Raw genomic sequence first — 18,323 nt, forward strand, 5'->3', positions numbered from 1 at the left:
AGGGAAGAGTTTCTTCCCAGTATCCCACCTAACCTTGCCCTCTGTCAGTTCGAAGCCATTCCCCTTTGTCCTGTCACTCCAGGCCCTTGTAAATGGTCTCTCTCCATCTTCCTTGTCAGCTCCATTCAGGTACTGGAAGGCCACGATTAGGTCAGCCCAAAGCCTTTTCTTTTCCAGGCTGAATGTCTTGGTTTGAAAGACAGGCGTCTGCTAAGGAAGGCAGAAGCCTCCCTTGGAATGGCAGATGCAACCCCCCTTCCCTCCGAGTTAATATAATTTTGAAATCAAGGGGCTTTTAGGCAAAGATGTGGGCAATAGGAATAACAGTTCTTTACTATGATATATCTATATGTGTATAACCAGTCGAACAAACAGCAATAACTCTGGCAGTAACAGCGAACAATCACAAACCCAGTCCCAGCCTTCTCGGCTGTCAGGCTATTTCCCCTCGGGTGCAGTTCCGCTCGCAGCCGGCAGGGGCGCTGGCGGCTCCCGGTGAGCAGGGCAGGTGCGATGGTTCCCCCGCGGCTGCAGGGGGCGCTCCGGAGCGAGCTCGGGAAACCCGCGGCACCGGTGCCCCGGGATCCCGGGAAGGGATGGGACAAAGGAGCCTCACAAACCCCTGGGCAGCCGATCCCGGTGTCCGGCCGGACCCTTGGGAATGGCAGGCTGGAACAGCAGGGACGAGCACAAATTCCGGATGGCAGACGAGGTGTATCCAAACGGGGATCCCCCGGAGGTCGGGGCAGGCAGGGCGAGCAGGGCTACAATGCAGCGAAGGCTCGAAGCAGCAGCGGGGCAGGGCGGTCACAGCCCGGCTCCCGGCGGGGCAGGATCCCGGGGCTTCTCCCGCAGAAGGAGAAGCAGCCGAAGAAAGCAGCTTCCCTCTCTGTCCGAACTCCGAGACCGACTGCCCACACACACTCAGGTGAAAACAAGAGTAGCCAGATGCGCCCCACCCTGTAGCCAGCTCTTTTGTTTTTCTTAAGTACCCAGCCATTTGCTCCCCTAGCAACATGTATGGGCAAAATTCCTTTAACAGAAGAAAAAAACAGGAGACCTCCTAAAACCCCAGCACTGAACAAATCCCAATTCTCTCAGCCTTTCCTCATAGGAAAGGTGTTCCATCCCTCTAATCAACTTGGTGATCTCCAGTTCCAGCTGTGCACACCTGGTGAAAGCATGACCTCCTCTCCAGGCTGGATCCTTGGCAGGCTCAGAGCACAAATGCCAGTTGTGACTAAAAGATCAGTGACATTTTCATATATGTACATGTATATGGAAATTTGCTAGTTTAATTTATAAAAGGGCAAAGTCAAAGAGCATTTGCTGAGCGGTCTCTTAAAACCAGCTTTTACCAGCACCACTTTATTCTGTCAGGCCAAGGAGGCTGCAAGCACAACAGTGAAGAACTGCAAACAGTCTCTTACTTTAGAAGAATTGCTTGCTTTATTCCAGTAATTTTTAATTTTAAAATTTTCCTCTCAAGTTTCTCTATTCAGAGTTTTAAGTAGCAAAATAATACAATTATGTAAATCTTAGTGCATCTCACACTCAGTACACTAAATCCTGCCATGTAACTGGGCAACAAGTCAGGAACCCAACCTCATCAGAAAATTCCACTCTAACAGGATCTGTCATTGGCATCATCTCAATCAAAAAGGTGTTTTGTTATTTTACTGATAAAAAAATTATTATTGTAACCTTTTAACTCCATCCTGAGAAGCATTCAGAGAGATGCAGTTCAGCTTTTGGCGATAAGCACCACAAAAACACCCAGAAGGTTGTGATAAACACACGAGACCACAATGTGAGTAATGATTAAAATAAAGAGATAACAAGCGCTACATACTCACTGAATGCTTTTCATCCTGAGTCAGTCATTACAGACCATGACAGAACACAGAGATCAGTTCTGCTGCTCCAGCACCAGATGTGGTACCTCCAGAGTCATCACATCAGCACCAGGCACATCACCCAGCTCCAGGCCGAGGACACTGTTCTGCTGCACAGGCCACACTTCCAACACATCCTGGTAGCCTCCTCCATCAAAATGAGGGGCAACACGCAAGGAAGGTGAACAAAAGTCCCCTTGTAATTGAAACTGCCAGACCAATTCAAGCTGCCAGACAGATCTAGGAATTACAACAAAGCTCAAGGAAGGACAAACTCTGAGAGTTGCCGACTCCTTTTTGGACTTTGTTTTCTCATTGAAGACTGGGACAACCTCAAAATGGCAAGAAGGGAGTGAGGAAGACAGTGGAGCACCAGGGAATAAGGGGATGTTCTAACAACCACACACAGGGCTGCAACCATGAGTCAGTCTCATGTTCCCTGTGAAGGAGGAACTTGCAGAGCAAAAGGAAGATGGCCAATTCATATTTCATATCCTGCCTCTGAATTCTAAATTCACAGACACATTCAAACCTGCATGGTCTCAGCTTGAGATTTTTCTTCCAATCCTTTGTTGGGAACAGAAAACACACAGAAATGTGACTCGTGCAGAAACCAACACAGCACTATCAGTCTACAGGGAGCTATGTTCCTCTGAACTTCAGACAGAAATAAAAACGGGGAAAAAAACTGAGAAAAGAACAGGAGAAGAAACTGGGTAAAGAGAGGGTAAACACAAGCTTCCCCAGGAAGCACCACAGTGCTCTGCAATCAGAGATGCAACAACAAACCACCAACGAACATCAACTTCAAATGAACAGCTTGAACAGTTCAAAGTTCAGCAGCTGTGCAAATGTTATCAGCTGCTCTCACTGTCTGCAAACCTTCCAGCCCCAGACAAAGCTCTGTGGTGAACTAAGGGGAAGGTGTGTTTTCAACTGTATTCCTGAAGAAACTTCCTGATCACCACTGCAGAGCCAGACCTTATGGGCACACACAAAGAAATGCAGAATGTAACCCTTTTGTCCAGTTCTCCATCTGTCTTCCTTTGCTTTAATTTCATATATTACATGTGGCAGAGAGCTCTCTCTCTAGGAATTAATCAGTCTTAAGGCAGAGGTGGACGGATTGATTTTACTATTGATTGCCCTGTACACAACAGCTGACAACAATTATCAGCACTTCTCAAGAAGTTATCTACTCATTCCGTTAATCTCCAACAGCATCTGTGCCTTGACCTTCAACATCACCCTCTTCTTTAAGAAGAAAACTAAATATACCAAGTCATGTCAATTTTTCTCATTATTTCCTTTTTAATCCCTGAAAGGTGTTACAGGGTTCACAGGTTCCACGTCAGTCTTTCAGAAGAAATGCAAAAAATTGGCTGTACTGTTAGAGCCTGGTAACAAAGGGCCTTGAAAAATGGGGCTCCTTCCACAGATACCTGTGGAAATGCAAATTCTAGGTCTGGAGGTGTTACAGGCTCTCTCTCCCATCCAGGGAAAACAACAAAGGAAGGGCTTCTGAAGCTTCCAGGCACCAGCACTGGGACTCCTGCTGAGGGGTGGGAGCTTGTGCTGGAGGAAGATGCCAAGTGCTCCAAGCAACAGAAGTCGTGCTCACGGCTCCAGTGGATGGGGCACAGTAGAGGCAGAAGTGTTGATGAGGTCCTGGGGAAGACTCTCCCGTGCTTCCTGCATCCGGCGCCGTGCCCGCTGGAAAGCCTCTACAACACAGAGGTGACAACAGGCCAGAATGCATAAGACAGCCTCAGGGAAGGGGAGGGATGTGTCTTTCCAGTGAACATCATCTCTCCTGGTGCAGGATCTCACTTCCTGTGAGTAAGTTCCACCACCAAAGCACCTGGTGTTGCTCCACCCGCTGCTGATTTCTGTACACAACAGAATCAGAGCCTGTGCCTCAGTGCCACCAGCTCTGCTCAGTGCCAGGCAAGACTGGGCAGCCCAGTCCAGGCTGTGCCCTCACACAGTGGTTATCCCTCCTGCCTGCTCAGAGCTGATGCCTCCTGAAGTTTCCAGCTCAGAGCAGAACATTTAACCTCTGCCATGGACTCTGAGAGGTCACGGGGGGGGAATTACTCCCACAGTAATGGCTTCTCCTGAAATATCCTGCCCACTCTGTAAAAAGAGGACAAAAGTGAGCCAATGCTCACCAAGACAGAATGACACTGAAGGCCTTACCCAAAACATTGTAGACAGAGCTCTGCTGGCTGAAGCCTCCCAGTCGGTCCAGTACACTCTGCATGCGCTGCCTCAGGGCACTGTTCTCCAGAAAGGCTCTGCACAGAAGCACAGCAGCAGGTCAGGGCTGCCAAAACCAGCACAGGAGATGGAGTTTACAGAGCTCGTACTCCCTTTGCTGCACTCACTTGGACTGCTGCAGGCAATAGAGCCGGAACGTGACGCTCCCTGTGGTCTCCGTCCGGAAACCAAAGCGGCTAAAGTGCTTTCCCTGCAGGGATGGTACAGGTTAGAGTAACCTCACAGTGAAAACAAGCGTGATCCACCAGAGCACAAACTTGTGTGGGCACAGTCTTCCCTTCCTTGTAAGGCTGGTAAGAAGGGCACATAGTTCCAGGCTGTGTTGAGGGCAGTACCTAAACACTTGCAAGATGACAGTGCAGTGCTGGGGGAGGGTTTCAACAACTGCATCAGGGCTTGTTCCCACACAAAGCTGCCACTAACATCACCCTGCTCATTACACCAGCAGCCACCTCTGCAGCTTTCCGAGGAACATAAAGTTTCTACCTGCCTCACACCCATCAGCTTCTTGCTTCAGGAAGCTGTTCCAGGCACAATACAACCCAAATTCCTCACAGAAACCCAAGAGAAGTCTACAGCTGGTACCAAATGCTGACCTGACAAACACTTCATAGGCAGAGATAAGCCAAGGCTTTGGTCCATGCTCCCCTACTTCTCTAAGCTGCTCACCCCTCAGAAGGCACAGCTCTGCTTCAGTGTTTGCCCATTCCTCTGTTCAGGATCACAAGACTCACAGAGGAGACATTTCTTTAGTGAGAGGGACAGGATCAGCAGCTCATCCCTGTTCAAATCTGGTCCAGGCTGCCCATGGCCACCTGAACCCAAGAGCATAATGCACCATGTCCTGGCAAAAGGCTGCTCTGCAGCTGAGCCCACCTTGAAGGTCGATGGTATCCGGATGTAGGTTAAGTCCTCCAGCTCAGGAGATCCCCCAATGAAAAACCTCCTCATTTCAGCGACAGTTCCCAGCTCAACAGGACGCCAGGTAGGGATGGTGAGCACGTGGACACCTGGCCCAGGACAAGAGGACAGCTTAGCTGCTGTGCCCTGTGATTTATTCAGTCACAGAGGACAGCAAAGGCAGGTGGATAGCTGCTGACCCAACCCAGAGCTGTCTAGAAATGGAAACACTGCACAGTATCAGAAACGTTCTAAAAGCATTCTCCCGATGAGTCAGCCCATTCTAGTCACACAGCCAGTGCTGAAAGTACCCCCTGCCCAATAGCAGCATCTCCTTGTAACACATGGGGGTCACTCCCAGATCCCACGTGAGACACACAGGGCTACTGTCAGCGTAAAGATGGATGCGCAGCATCACCCCAGAGCTTTATCACACCACATGTTGCAATGGCAGTATCAAAGGATCAAGGACAGCAACTCAAGATGTGCCTCACACCCTTCTTTGCTGCCCCCCAGACAGCTGACTGCTCTCTTCAGTACACCAAATCCCTGGGACAGGCTGAATCACTTCCCAAGAGGACCACTCAACTCATTCTCCCAGACAATTAACACGATGTCCCAAGGATGCTTTACCTGGAGATGCTGGCAGCACCAAGGACCCATATCCTTCCACACGATACCTCTGCCAGAAATCCAGGGATAGGACCTCAAAGTAGAGAACAGGCCACTGAGGGAGACTGTCTGCAAGATGGGGAGCAGGTCACAGCTTTGGGAAGGAGACTATCACTGAGAAAAAGAATGCTAAATGCCCAACTCCACTAGTAGGAAGCCAAAGAATCAGAGAATCATTTCGCCTGGAAAAGACCTCTGAGATCATCGAGCCCAACCTGTGACCAAACCCCCACCTTGTCACCCAGACTAGAGCACTGAGTGCCACCTCCAGTCATTTCTTGGACACCTCCAGAGATGGGGACTCCATCACCTCCCCTGGGCAGCCCCTTTTAATGCTTAACACCAACTCTGTGAAGAAATTTCTCCTGGCGTCCAGCCTGAACCTCCCCCGGAGCAACTTGAGGTTTCGTCTTGTCCTGCCCCTTGTTCCCTGGGAGCAGAGCCCAACCCCCAACTGGCTCTACCCTCCTGTGAGGGAATTGTAGAGAGTGAGAAGGTCCTCCCTGAGCCTCCTTTTTTTCAGGCTGAGCACCCTCATCTCCCTCAGCTACTACTTGTGCTCCAGACCCTTCCGCAGTTCTGTTCCCTCTCTGGATACACTCCAGCACCCTTCCACCACAGTCCTTTCTGTATTTCCTCCATAATGACTAACAAAGATTTATGGTTGATTAGCTTCCCCTGTAAAAGCTGAACCCACAGATTTGAGGCTGAAAACAGAACTATTGATGTTAAAAATTAGGGAAAATTCTTTAAGAGCAAGTCCAGACTGTGCTGTTAATTATCTTTGAGCAGACAAGATAATCTTTCATGAATGATCTGAAGCCAAATGGGGGAACCTGTTTATCTCTGGCCTTTCCCACTGCTATTGGGGGAATATTAACTTGTATTCTCCTACACCTCTCCAAGCATTTCTTTTTTCCACAGTGACACAAACTCATTGTGTTTCTTCTAGTCTGAAAATTCATTAGTGTTGGCTGAATACCCAAATCCAAAGCGTACATTGGATTCAAGTGGCAAGGCATGCCACAGCACTGTTCCTAACAATCGTATCCACAGAGCAATAGGACTGGTGAGGAAGCAGCAGGAACAGGCAGCAGAGAAGCCCAGCTTAAAATAGAGCTGAAGTATCAAAGTGACATGAACTATATAGGGATTATACAGGTCACTGAGCCCGTCTACAAATGTAAGACTCAGCACAGGGTTTTACTTGTGTACAAAAAAGCTGCCTGGTTCTCCTGCTGCAGCATCCCAGGGCTCGTGCAGCACACCAGGCACAGCAACATAGCCCTGCACCCCAGGTTTAAAGAGAGACAAGCCAACATCCAAATAGTTTTCCAACCAGATAAAGCTGCCTACAGCCTGGAAACAGTACAACATCAATGAATCCATAAAAATGCTAATGGATTCCTGGGCAGGGCAAACACAGGATGTGTCCAGGGGTTGCGTGGTGATAGGGTGAACTTCTGCTGAACCAAAAACACTTCCCTCTGTCCTTTCATCTCCAAGAGGACAGACAGCACGATGGCTACAGTGGGACCAAAGGATTTCAGAGTAACAAGGAAACACACCTTCATCTTCTTGGGTGTAAAACAAATCCACAGTGAAGGGGTAGCAGAAGTATGCCACGTTATCCTAGAAAAAGAACAGGGCAGAGATCAGATTCCTGGGCAAGAGAATTCATCACCAGCATTGCAGAGGGCATAGAGACCAGGCAGAAAGGAACTAGTGGTAGAAAGCAGGTGATGCTGCCCAAAAAGATCAATCTAACAAACACCTGACTGTGGGATGGACCTGCATACACTCCCTAGTGCCACGTTGATGGAATAGGCTGTTGAAAATAATGGAAAAGGGGAGTGATACGCTTCAAATGAAAACTCTGTCACTTCCAGAACTACTGGGCAGCCACAATCTTCACAGGAGCCAAGCCAAGCACAGTACCTCAAACATTGGTACTACTGAAATGTTGTATGATAATTATTTTTGTAATATGAAAACATACAAAATACATTAAAAATCTGATAAAATTCAAATTTTGTAAGAGAGGAGCTGGAGACAGCAACGGAACCAACTTCCCATATAAGAGGAGGCTTCATTTTGGGAAGTCAGTGTAGAGTCTCTGCACATTCCTGCCCCAGGCAAGCTGGAACAATGCTTGGTTAACTCAGAGCATTGGGGAACACAAAAATCAAAGCTCCAAAGGCAATCAGTCAGCAAGAATGAAGAAAGAAGTGAGGTTCCAGAAAATGCTCTGGAGTTGTTTTATCTGGTCTAGTTTTATTTGGAGTAGTTTCATTTGGACACAGTGGACCCTTGAAAAAATGACTAGTGTAATTAGAGTAAGGAGAATCCCAAACATGCTCTGCTCTTGAAAGGAGCCCTCAACTCAGGACTTTTGTTGAATATATCTGTAGTTTGTTACACATGTTCCACTCCAGAGACTGCCTGTTCAAACTGTTCTGCAGGTCTGAAAGTGTCCTTACCCAGCCCACTGTCTTGGTGGCACAGGTCTGCGTCACTCCTGAGAGCTGCTGGAATGGGGAACTTGACCACTCTGGAAGGACAGGAGAAGATGAAGGCTTGGGGTGAGACCAAACTCACAAACCAGAGCAGCTCAAAGGAGAATGTCAGTCCCTGATGACTGGAGTAACAAATAACATCACCCACCCTGACAATGACAGAATCATTAAGGCTGGAAAAGCCCTCCAATATCATCGAGTTCAACCTGTGACCGATCCCCACCTTGTCAACCAGACCAGAGCACTGAGTGCCACGTCCAGTCTTTCCTTGGACACCTCCAGGGATGGGAACTCCACCACTGCCTTGGGCAGCTCCTTCCAATGCCTGACCACTCTTTCCATTGAGAAATTCCTCCTGATGTCCAACCTGAACCTCCCCTGGTGCAACTTGAGGCTGTTTCCTGTTGTCCTGTTACTTACCTGGGAGCAGAGCCTGACCCCCCACCTTGCTGCGCCCTCCTCTCAGGGAGTTGTAGAGAGTGAGAAGGTCCCCCCCGAGTGTCCTCTTCTCCAGGCAGAGCCTCCCCCCGCCCCCCCAGCTCCCTCAGCTGTTCCTCATGACTTTTCCCTGTCCTGTTCCAGGCACTGCTCTTCAGAACACCCAGAACTGTCCATGAAAAGCATCAACTCATCTCAAGAGAAAAGTAGATTCTTATCTAAATGTACTGAGTAGCAGAAGTGGTATCTTGACAGATATATCCAGAGAGGGGAGCCAGAGCCATAGCTTTAGAACTAAACATGCAGCAGGATATGTATGTCAGTGCTGGGAGCCTTATTTATCCATCAAAATTTAATATGTTAACGTCAGCACAAAACATGATGACAAGCACTGAAATCAGACAAGGTCACAGTGGTGGGGAGCACAGGAAGGCTGTTCTCTGCAGGGTAAGGAATGAAGTTTGAATAGACTGGTCACCACCACCTCTACATCCCAGCCTGAGCTGAGTTCTGCCATTTTAGCTCTGAAGGCCTCTGACTAGATCCCAGCCCCAGCACTAATTTTTGCTGAGTCCCAGCAGAGCTGGTCTGATGGACCAGCCAAAGCCTGTTTCATCTCTTAAACTGCTGTGATGTGGCTGGGAATGTGAACACTCACGGTTAGGCAGCTCCAGGAAAAAATGGACATAAAGGTTGTCATACTCATAGCCTTGAGCTGAAACTGAGAAGAGAGAATCAACTTCAGCCGTTTGCTTCCACACAAATTCTTCCCGCATTCACTGTTGATTTTTGGGAGAGCCACCACCAATAACCTCAAGGAAAATCAGTTACTGCTAGAAGCTGGGAAAAGCCACAGTCTTCAAAGTAACAGGAGATAACCCGTAGAGAAGATTCCCTCTCCAGACTAGCCCTGTCCCTGTATCCCTAACCAGATGAGGGAGGTCACACATTTAATTGGTTTCTTTGGGAAATTAATAGAGATTATAGCAATCTGCTGCAGCATTTGTAACCTCCAACCTGTAAATGCCTCTCAAGGGATTAGTCTGCAGCAAACAGGGAGGAGAAGGAGGAAGTAAAGGATTCTAGGGCCTCTTAAATCTAGGGATTTCAGAATCTTTGGATCATACCCTCAGCCATCCCAGGACACCCACATTAGCCCTAATTACTGTTTAGAACAAGGACTCACCTATTTCTCCATTCACGAAAAGTCTCAGAGTACCAGGAAGAGGCTGGAAAAATTAGCAGAGAAACAAGATAAGGAGCTCAACCACCACTGGTACAACCTCAACAACTCCTTCCCAACAGGATCTCACACAGGTACTTCATGGGTGTTTGGACATGAATGATTTACTGTTCTGGCCAGGGAGGAGGCATGATTTCTCCTATCACTTCCAGAAGTGAAAAGTCCCTCTGGAAAGAGTCTTTAAAGAGACCAAATCCCCCAAAGCCCAGCCTGCAGGAATTTACTGTTCTGTAAACAGCTCTCTTACAGATGCCAAGATCGATATAACACATAGTGAGAAGTCACTTGCAGAAATCACAGTCCTGCTTCTCTCATGTTCCTGCATTTGCCCAAGATGAGGGAGGAGGGGGAAGCACTGAGACTCTATCAAAGTACTGGAAACCACAACTTCCACTGTTTGGCAAACAGTGTTTTGTTTGAGCAAGAGAAGATTGCAGTTGGGGTAACTCAGTGAGAAAGGAAACTGCATGAGTCTGCATGTGAGAGGGGCTGTTTACTTGCACAAAGTGGCACATAGAGCTGTTTGACACTGAAGAAGTTAACAGCAATCACTGTCCCAGAAGACATAAACTCTCCTTCCTTCTCAAAGTACTACAAAGGCCTTGAGGCACTGCACGCAGCCTCACAGACTGTAGTGTTCAGAACGCCCTGAACGGGCAGGATGGATCTCTGCAGACCCCAAATCCACTGCAACTTGTCCCTTCTGACCCAATTTTTTGCTCAAAGCCACAAGGTAAAAGCTGCCAACACCCCTCCAGAATGAAACCGTCTTTGGAGACTGTGCTGCAAGTGGCAGCTGTGTGAGCCAGGTCACCAGGCCCCAGAGACAACAGAGCTCCAGTCCCTGCCAGTGCCTCTGGAACTCACCATTTCAAAGTCTGAGCCCACGAGCCCACTGAGGTAATCCCTGTGCCGCCCGTACAACTGGGAACACACACAACAACAACAACAAAAAAAGTGGCATTTTGATTATATCTGTTGTTACGTACTGCAAAAATTAAAGTGTATATAATTTAAACTCAAATTGCTACCAGGCTTAGCACACGTGGGGTTGTTACAGCAAATACGGAGAATGTAAGTATCTAATGGAACAAAGAAGCATAACTGCTAACACTGCACAGAACTTCAGCTTTAGTTCTCCAAGGCCAGTTTTAAAGGAAAAGAAGCTCTGAAGAATCAGATCTTAAATGACATCTTAGAAACACAGATACAGACTATTCCAAGGAAATGGCCAGGTAGAGATCAGTCTAGTGAAATCATTATTTCCTTGGTGACCACAAAACCAATAATAAAATGCACAAATAAAAAGCTAAACCAAAAAGTACTTTTATAAACTGTCAGAGGCAAAAAGGCAATTCAGAAAGATCAAGACATGAAATGGGATCCCAATATCCTGGGACATTACAGATAACAAGACATCATTTAATAAATATACAGGCAGCAAAAGAAGATTAAGGAAAGGGTTTGCCCACTGCTCAGAAGGGAAGGAAAAACACTAGCAGGTGACACTAGGAAGGCATGGAGTTGGGTGGTTTCTTGCATCAGTTCTCACTCCCTAAAGCACTGCAGCCAGAGGCAGGACAACTACAGACAACTAGCGGTCTCTATAAGGAATAAGGGATGAAGCAAGGAGTATTTGCTGTAGTTCTCAGATCCCTGAGCAGAGACATTTTGTCACTTCAGGTGTGCACAGCACCAGCAGTTATATCTCCATGAGGGTCTGAGCTGCCTCTGTTACTCAGAACTAGTGAACGTGTTCCATGGCCAGTACTTACATCTCTGAACACACGCTGCTCACGCTCCTCCTCCTCTGGCTGCACCTGGGCAGATGCATTCTCAATGGTGTATTCCCACACCTCTCGCTTCTCTCCATCCACCTCGATCCTGCAGAGGCCCAAAACACATGGGAAAAACTCCCCGATTATGCAGAGAATAGGCACAGGCATCAATGGGGCCCTCTTGACCCAGCAGTGTCCCCTCCACCCAGCCTGTGCAGTGAGACAAGGGCACTCACAGCCCTCTCCTCACTTGCAAGTGCCTGCCAGCATCATTCCCTCAAAATGGGAGACTTGCTTGCATCCGTGATATGCATAACGTAATTTTACAAGGGATGTGGTGATAGAACAAGGGGGAATGGCTTCAAACTGACAGAGGGCAGGGTTAGATAGAATATTGGGAAGAAACTCTTCCCTGTGAGGGTGGTGAGGTCCTGGCATAGGTTGCTCAGAGCAGCTGTGGCTGCTCCATCCCTGGAAGTGTCCAAGGCCAGGTTGGAGGGGGCTTGGAGCAACCTGGGATAGTGGAATTTGTCACTGCCCATGGCAGGGGGCGGAACAAGATGGGCTTTAAGGTCCCTTCCAACCCAAACCATTCCATGATTCCATGATAACCTGCATCTCTAGAGACTTGCACCAAAGCCCCACACAGCACACTCGCAGTGAGAGCATAAGCACCTAACAATATTTTCCTAGAAATCCCTGAAATAAATGAAGTATTTCTCAACTTAAGTGCTGATCCCCTGCCTGAAGGGTGACCAGGAAACAGCCATTTCAGCCCCCTACCCCAAGTGCCAGGAGAGGTCCCAGCCCTGTCCCACTCACCGGTAGGCTCCTTTGGCGTCAGTGAAGTCAGGCTTCACTGTGATCACCCCATTGCCATCCACCTTGATTGTGCAAAGCACATTTTCATACTCCCTGTGACCAAGCCTGAAGGAGGACACCAGAAAAACACAGTCTAAACAGAGAACATGGACATTCTCATGTTCTGGAACAGCAGAGCTGGTAAAGGAACTTGGGGGTACAGAAGGGAACACATACACACTTTCCTACATTGGTTTAGAAGTCTTTTGGAGGTATACACTCAGCTGCCTCCCAACGGCAGAAAGAGGCAGAAATAAATTGCATCCCATGTTACTGAGCTCTTGGAAATCTCTCCCCTTAACTAATGAAAGAAACAGGAGTTTTGAGTAAAGAGGGAAGATGGATTTTCTTTTGGGAAATTCTGATCACTTCAGGATTTTACTTACTTCCCATAAGGTCCCAAGTCCCCCATGATGTACATGGTCTGCACAGGTGTGTTAATTACATGATTGTTCTTTATAAATTCTTCTGAAGGTTCCCAGGTGATGATTTTTGTCTTGAGAGAACTTGCTTCTCTGTCAACAACAGAACAGCACCGGTCACAGCTCACCTCAGCAGCACCAAACCCACCATGATGAGGAGTCACAGTGCTGGATTCCATGTGTGACACAGCTCAAGCCACCAGCTCCCACGGACCAGGCTGATCCACAGCTGGGGCACCAGCACCACGAAGCCAGCATGAACAAGCTCAAAGCCCCAGTTTGAACTTACACAGGCCTACGGTCCTGTCTTCTCCTCCTCACACTGGCCATCCTCTCGACCAGATATGATGGCACTTCATGATCCAAGTCAGTTACCTTCTGGCAGAGCTGAAGAACAGACAGGAACTACCTTAACTGGACACCTTTCCCAAACACACCTCTCCTCTTGGAGGAGGGAACAGGTATGCATACAACCACATGCAAGGACAAATTGCTAGATGACTGCAGAATTCCTTCACTGTTCTGGTGGCAAAATACAGCTCACTCCACCCAGCAAACTTCCTACAGAGCAGTGCTCCTACAGAGCCAGTCCCTCTGGCTGTCCCGATCATTGCTCTGAAGCAGGGACATCCCACCCCAGGTCTGGGGCACCAGCAGAAGCTGCTTTGCAGCAGTGTGTTCTCCTGCACTCAAGGTATCTGCCTGGCTGAGAACCAAGAACTGTTCCCTCTGCAGTAAACTTGGAAGTTTTGACAGACACTGAGTAACTAAGAGCTGGTACCTCCTCTAGGTTGGTGAATCGGTCGTGGTCAGTGTAGGTGAAGATGCGACAGTTCTTCCGACCTCCAGCCTTCTCCAGTTTCTGAATCTCCTCATGGTACTGCCAGTCCAGGGGAGTCTGGCAGGCTGACTCATTCAGGTACAGATCCACCTCAAACTGACAGCACCACAGGTAAAGCACAACAGCTGCCTTTCACCAGCTTTGGCAAAGCCACAAACATTTTTCAGCTTTTTTCCAAAGCCACCCCAGAAACAAGACCCTTTGGGAAACTCAGCAAATAACCCAAGCTCCAGAGTAGCTCCAACACTGCTCAGGCATGCGGCAGCCAGCAGCACCACCGATGGCCACCTGGAAGGGCTTGGGCACAGCAGCTCACCCTGAAACAAGGAACCCCACAGTAAGGTGCAGAAAAGGGGGTGTCAGGAAGCTCCCCCAAGCCTGTCCAGTTCTGGACAGACAGGAGACACATGGAGCTCCTGGAGCAGGTTCAGCAGAGGGTGACAAAGTTCACCAAGGAGCACCTTTCTTATGATGAAAAGCTGAGGGAGCTGAGGCTGTTCAGCCTCGAGAGGAGACATTGAGAGGGGACCTCATCCCTGTCAGCGTCTGACAGTGTCTGCAAGGAGGAGTCAGAGCATGGAGCAGGCTCTGCTCCGTGGGGACCAGCAATGGAACAAGAGGAATGGGCAGGAACTGATTCCTGAACATGAGGAAGAACTTCCCTGTGCGGTGACCAAGCACTGAACAGGCTGCCCAGAGAGGGCGTGGTGTCTCCCTCACTACAGGTATTTCAAAGCTAGCTGGACACAAGCCTGAGCAGCGTGCTCTGGGGTTCCTGCCTGAGCAGGGGAGTCGGACTGGAGGACCCCAGTGATCCCCTTCGATCTGACCCATTTCGTGAAGTCCCTCCTGCCCCCCCCCCCCCCCCGCACCCACCTGGCTGAAGAGCTTCTCCTGCCACCCCACCTCGGCCTCCTCCTCCTCATCCTGCGGGGGCTTCCTGGCGCCTGCGCGAGAGGCCGCGGTAATGCCCAGCGGCACCGCTCCCGCACTGCCGGCGCGATCGGCCTGGCCCGTGGGCTCGGGGCCGGCGAGCGGCGGCGGCGCCCGCGGCAGGAGAGGCCCGGCCGGCGCGACCCGCTGGAGACGGACCCTGCGGGGAAGGAGCGGAGCGTCAGGGCTGTGCGGGCCGGTGGGGCCGGTCCAGGGCCGGGCGGGCGCTCACCGCAGGCGTAGGTTGCGGACGGGGTCCCGGGAGCGGTACACGGCGGGGTCCCGGGAGCGGCACACGGCGGGGTCCCGGGAGCGGCACACGGCGGGGTCCCGGGAGCGGCACACGGCGCTGCCCCCGCACTGCGCCGCGCCCGCCATGGCCGCGCTCCGCGGAAACCGGCGTGCACGGGCGGGCAGCGCCCCCCCGCGGCCGGAGCCTCTCGCACAGCCGGGCCCGCTCCGCTCGGGGAGCCCGCAGAGCTCTGAGGGAGAGGGGTCCCCACAGCCTGGGTGGGACCGAGGGTCCCACACATCCCTCCATGTGAGGGTTCCCGCGGCCCCTGGGGGATCCCCCCAGCCTCTGTGTCAGGGTCCACACGACCTCCATAGGGGGGTGCCTATATCCCTCTGTGTGAGGGTCCCCACGGCTCATCAGGAGGTCCCAGAGCCTCCACGGAACGCTCTCCCTCATCCCTCCGTGTGAGGGTCTACACAGCCTCTCTGTGAGGAGGGTCCACCACATCCCTCCACAATAGGCCCCCATACCTACAGCCCCAGAGAAATGCTGAGGGACCTCCAGCAACCACGGACAGAGCTCCAGGCCCGCACCTCTGTGTGAGGAGCCACCTGAACCTGTCCCTCTCTGGAGTATTTCTTACCCCCTTCCTAGTCTGTCCCTGGATCTTCATGGATACCACCAGTACCCTCACTCTGTTGCCAGTTTTAGGAGCTCTCTAAACACATACACAGTCTGTTTTAAGAAAGAAGACATTGTTTCTTCTCTGCAGGGTGCAGAGTGGTTTCCATGAATCAAGCACACCAAGGGGTAAAAACTTACATCTTTTATACAGTAAAATACACATGAACACACCTATGTAATTAATGCATGTTTATTTGGTTGAGGAAGACTGTGCTTCTCATCCACCCTGACACTTCACAAGACTAGAATGCTCCCAATTTATGCACTGCACAATGTCCAGAGCCAACATTAGACTTCATGTGCTGTTACACAATAAATATGGTATCTCCTGTCCTGTCCAAATCAGAAACTGCAGTGGACCCCCAAAATTTCCTCATTCTAACAGGGACTCTTAAAGGCTTGAAGTCCCCCAGCTGTTGCAATAGACAGCGTATGCTGACAGCCTGATTCTTACTATCATGTCAAATGTGACATCAGCAGCGTGGCTCAGGTTATCAAAACCCTGTGGAAGGGACCCTCTCACAAGGAGGGATGTGGGGGACACCCCCTCATGGAGATTGCAGGGACTCCCCCAGGGCCTGTGGGACCCTCACGCAGAGGGATGTGTGGCACCCCCCTCGCACAGAGGTTTGGTGGCTGTGGACTGCGGAACCCCGTGACTCCGCTGCCCCCCAGCCCCACTCTCCCCGCAGCCACTGTACATCCCGCCAAGTCCATGATCGAGCCTGGAGTTGTGGAGGCCCAGAGCAGGGAAGTGCTGCCACAAAGCCACGTCTCTGCAGCTCGAGCACTGGTTTGTTTTATAGGTCCAACACTTTGGTTTACCCTGGGACTTCCAGAGAACCTCCTGAATTCTGGAGGAAGAGAAGCTGTCCCAAGTGTCACAATGAGAACGAGCTGAGCACCAAGAGACCTTGAGTGACTTTTGGTGGGGGAACAAAGGAGATTCCTCTGAACATTCAGGAGCACGACATCCAAGATGCAGTGGTCAGGTTTATAAAGAGGGAAAAAGTGCTGGTTTGGGAGGTCCTGGGTTCCACAGAGACAACACATATTGAATTTAAAGAATACACTACAAAGTGTATCTTGGAATACATTAGAAAAAACCTTCCTAAATATGTATCTGCCTTTGCAAATGCTGAGGGTGGATATTTAGAGAGGGAAGCTGTTTTTTCGTCTGCTGTTTTTTCCTTCTGCAGAGAAAGACCCCAGGATCCCCGGCCCACCTTCCCTGCCCTGCTGGGAGCCGGGCTGTGACCGCCCTGCCCCGCCGCTGCTTCGAGCCTTCGCTGCATTGTAGCCCTGCTCGCCCTGCCTGCCCAGACCTGCGGGGGGTTCTCCGTTGGGATACACCTCGTCTGCCATCTGGGATTTGTGCTCGTCCCTGCCGTTCCAGCCTGCCATTCCAGCCTGCCATTCCCAAGGGTCCGGCCGGACACCGGGATCGGCTGCCCAGGGGTTTGTGAGGCTCCTTTGTTCCATCCCTTCCCGGGATCCCGGGGCACCGGTGCCGCGGGCTCCCCGAGCTCGCTCCGGAGCGCCCCCTGCAGCCGCGGGGGAACCATCGCACCTGCCCTGCTCACCGGGAGCCGCCAGCGCCCCTGCCGGCTGCGAGCGGAACTGCACCCGAGGGGAAAGGGCCTGACAGCCGAGAAGGCTGGCACTGGGTTTGGGATTGCTGTTACTGCCAGAGTTATTGCTGTTTGTTCGACTGGTTATACACATATAGATATATCATAGTAAAGAACTGTTATTCCTATTGCCCACATCTTTGCCTAAAAGCCCCCTTGATTTCAAAATTATAATAACTCGGAGGGAAGGGGAGTTGCATCTGCCATTCCAAGGGAGGCTTCTGCCTTCCTCAGCAGACACCTGTCTTTCAAACCCAGACACTGTATGATGAAGATGGAAGAGAAGTGTAATTATCAGCCAAACATAAGCTGTTCAAGTTGTTGAGGGACAGCTTGGGTCATTGGCTAGTCATGGGGTTCTGCCTTTTGCTTTCCCAGCTGATTTGTTTCCCAGATTTCAATTCTTTCCTCAGGTGTCAAGACAGCGTCAAACCCTTGCTGCACGTCAGCCCATACAGCATTATGGGCAGAGAAGATATGTGGACCACCTTCTCCAAATCATTCTGCAGTCATTGGGCATTTGTCACCCCAAAACCAAATCAGTGGGTACAAATGGCCCACAGACTGTTCCCACAGAACTCCGGCCAGGTTCCAGTCCCAGCCCTGTACTTCTGCTGGCAATGTGCTTGCAAGCCAGCCGCAGTAGCAATACTGTAGAAACCAGAGTGAAAGCAGAAAAACAAGCGGTAGGATGAGCAGGTGGAGCTGGAGGTGGAATGTCCACGATAGTCTCATTCCGAGATTTTACTCAATTTCTGAGTCAAACAGGAATATTCTCTCTGACATTCATAAATTCCATTCATAAATTCCCAACTAAGTTTTGCCAAACTGTCAGGAAAGATTCGCAACTGAATCATACCAACCAGAACTTGGCACATGCCAGTCTATGGGGAGAAATAAGATAGAATTGGGTTGTGAGCTGTAAAACCTGCCTGCAGAGGCACATGACAGCACAAAGGAGCACATGGCGGCACAGAGAGGCTTGTCTCCACCA

General features: G+C 50.3%; 1 protein-coding gene and 1 long non-coding RNA gene across 5 annotated transcripts; one reads left to right on the forward strand and one right to left on the reverse strand.

Moving 5' to 3' along the window:
• Positions 1-1,426: 1,426 nt before the first annotated feature.
• MKS1 (MKS transition zone complex subunit 1) lies at positions 1,427-15,173 on the reverse strand. Of its 4 annotated transcripts, XM_048324680.1 has the most exons (17): positions 15,012-15,173; positions 14,723-14,939; positions 13,787-13,942; positions 13,295-13,392; positions 12,970-13,098; positions 12,545-12,649; positions 11,720-11,828; positions 10,812-10,868; positions 9,888-9,930; positions 9,360-9,422; positions 8,228-8,298; positions 7,316-7,379; positions 5,709-5,816; positions 5,052-5,185; positions 4,283-4,365; positions 4,095-4,192; positions 1,427-3,619 (listed from the first exon to the last, which is right to left on the reverse strand). In XM_048324680.1, exons 1-17 carry the CDS (start codon positions 15,155-15,157, stop codon positions 3,513-3,515), a joined length of 1,788 nt encoding a protein of 595 aa, XP_048180637.1. In that variant the 5' UTR covers positions 15,158-15,173; the 3' UTR covers positions 1,427-3,512. The 4 variants fall into 4 exon arrangements, with proteins under 4 accessions (XP_048180637.1, XP_048180638.1, XP_048180639.1 ...); XM_048324681.1 differs by lacking the exon at positions 10,812-10,868 and having other exon boundaries at positions 15,012-15,155; XM_048324682.1 differs by lacking the exon at positions 9,360-9,422 and having other exon boundaries at positions 15,012-15,155.
• On the forward strand, positions 14,919-17,122 carry LOC125336291. Its single transcript, XR_007207721.1, has 3 exons — positions 14,919-15,018; positions 16,505-16,690; positions 16,898-17,122. It is a non-coding gene; the product is annotated as an uncharacterized LOC125336291 (long non-coding RNA).
• Positions 17,123-18,323: the final 1,201 nt, after the last annotated feature.

Source organism: Corvus hawaiiensis, chromosome 20 (genome assembly GCF_020740725.1).
Source record: "Corvus hawaiiensis isolate bCorHaw1 chromosome 20, bCorHaw1.pri.cur, whole genome shotgun sequence".
Classification (NCBI taxonomy): domain Eukaryota; kingdom Metazoa; phylum Chordata; class Aves; order Passeriformes; family Corvidae; genus Corvus; species Corvus hawaiiensis.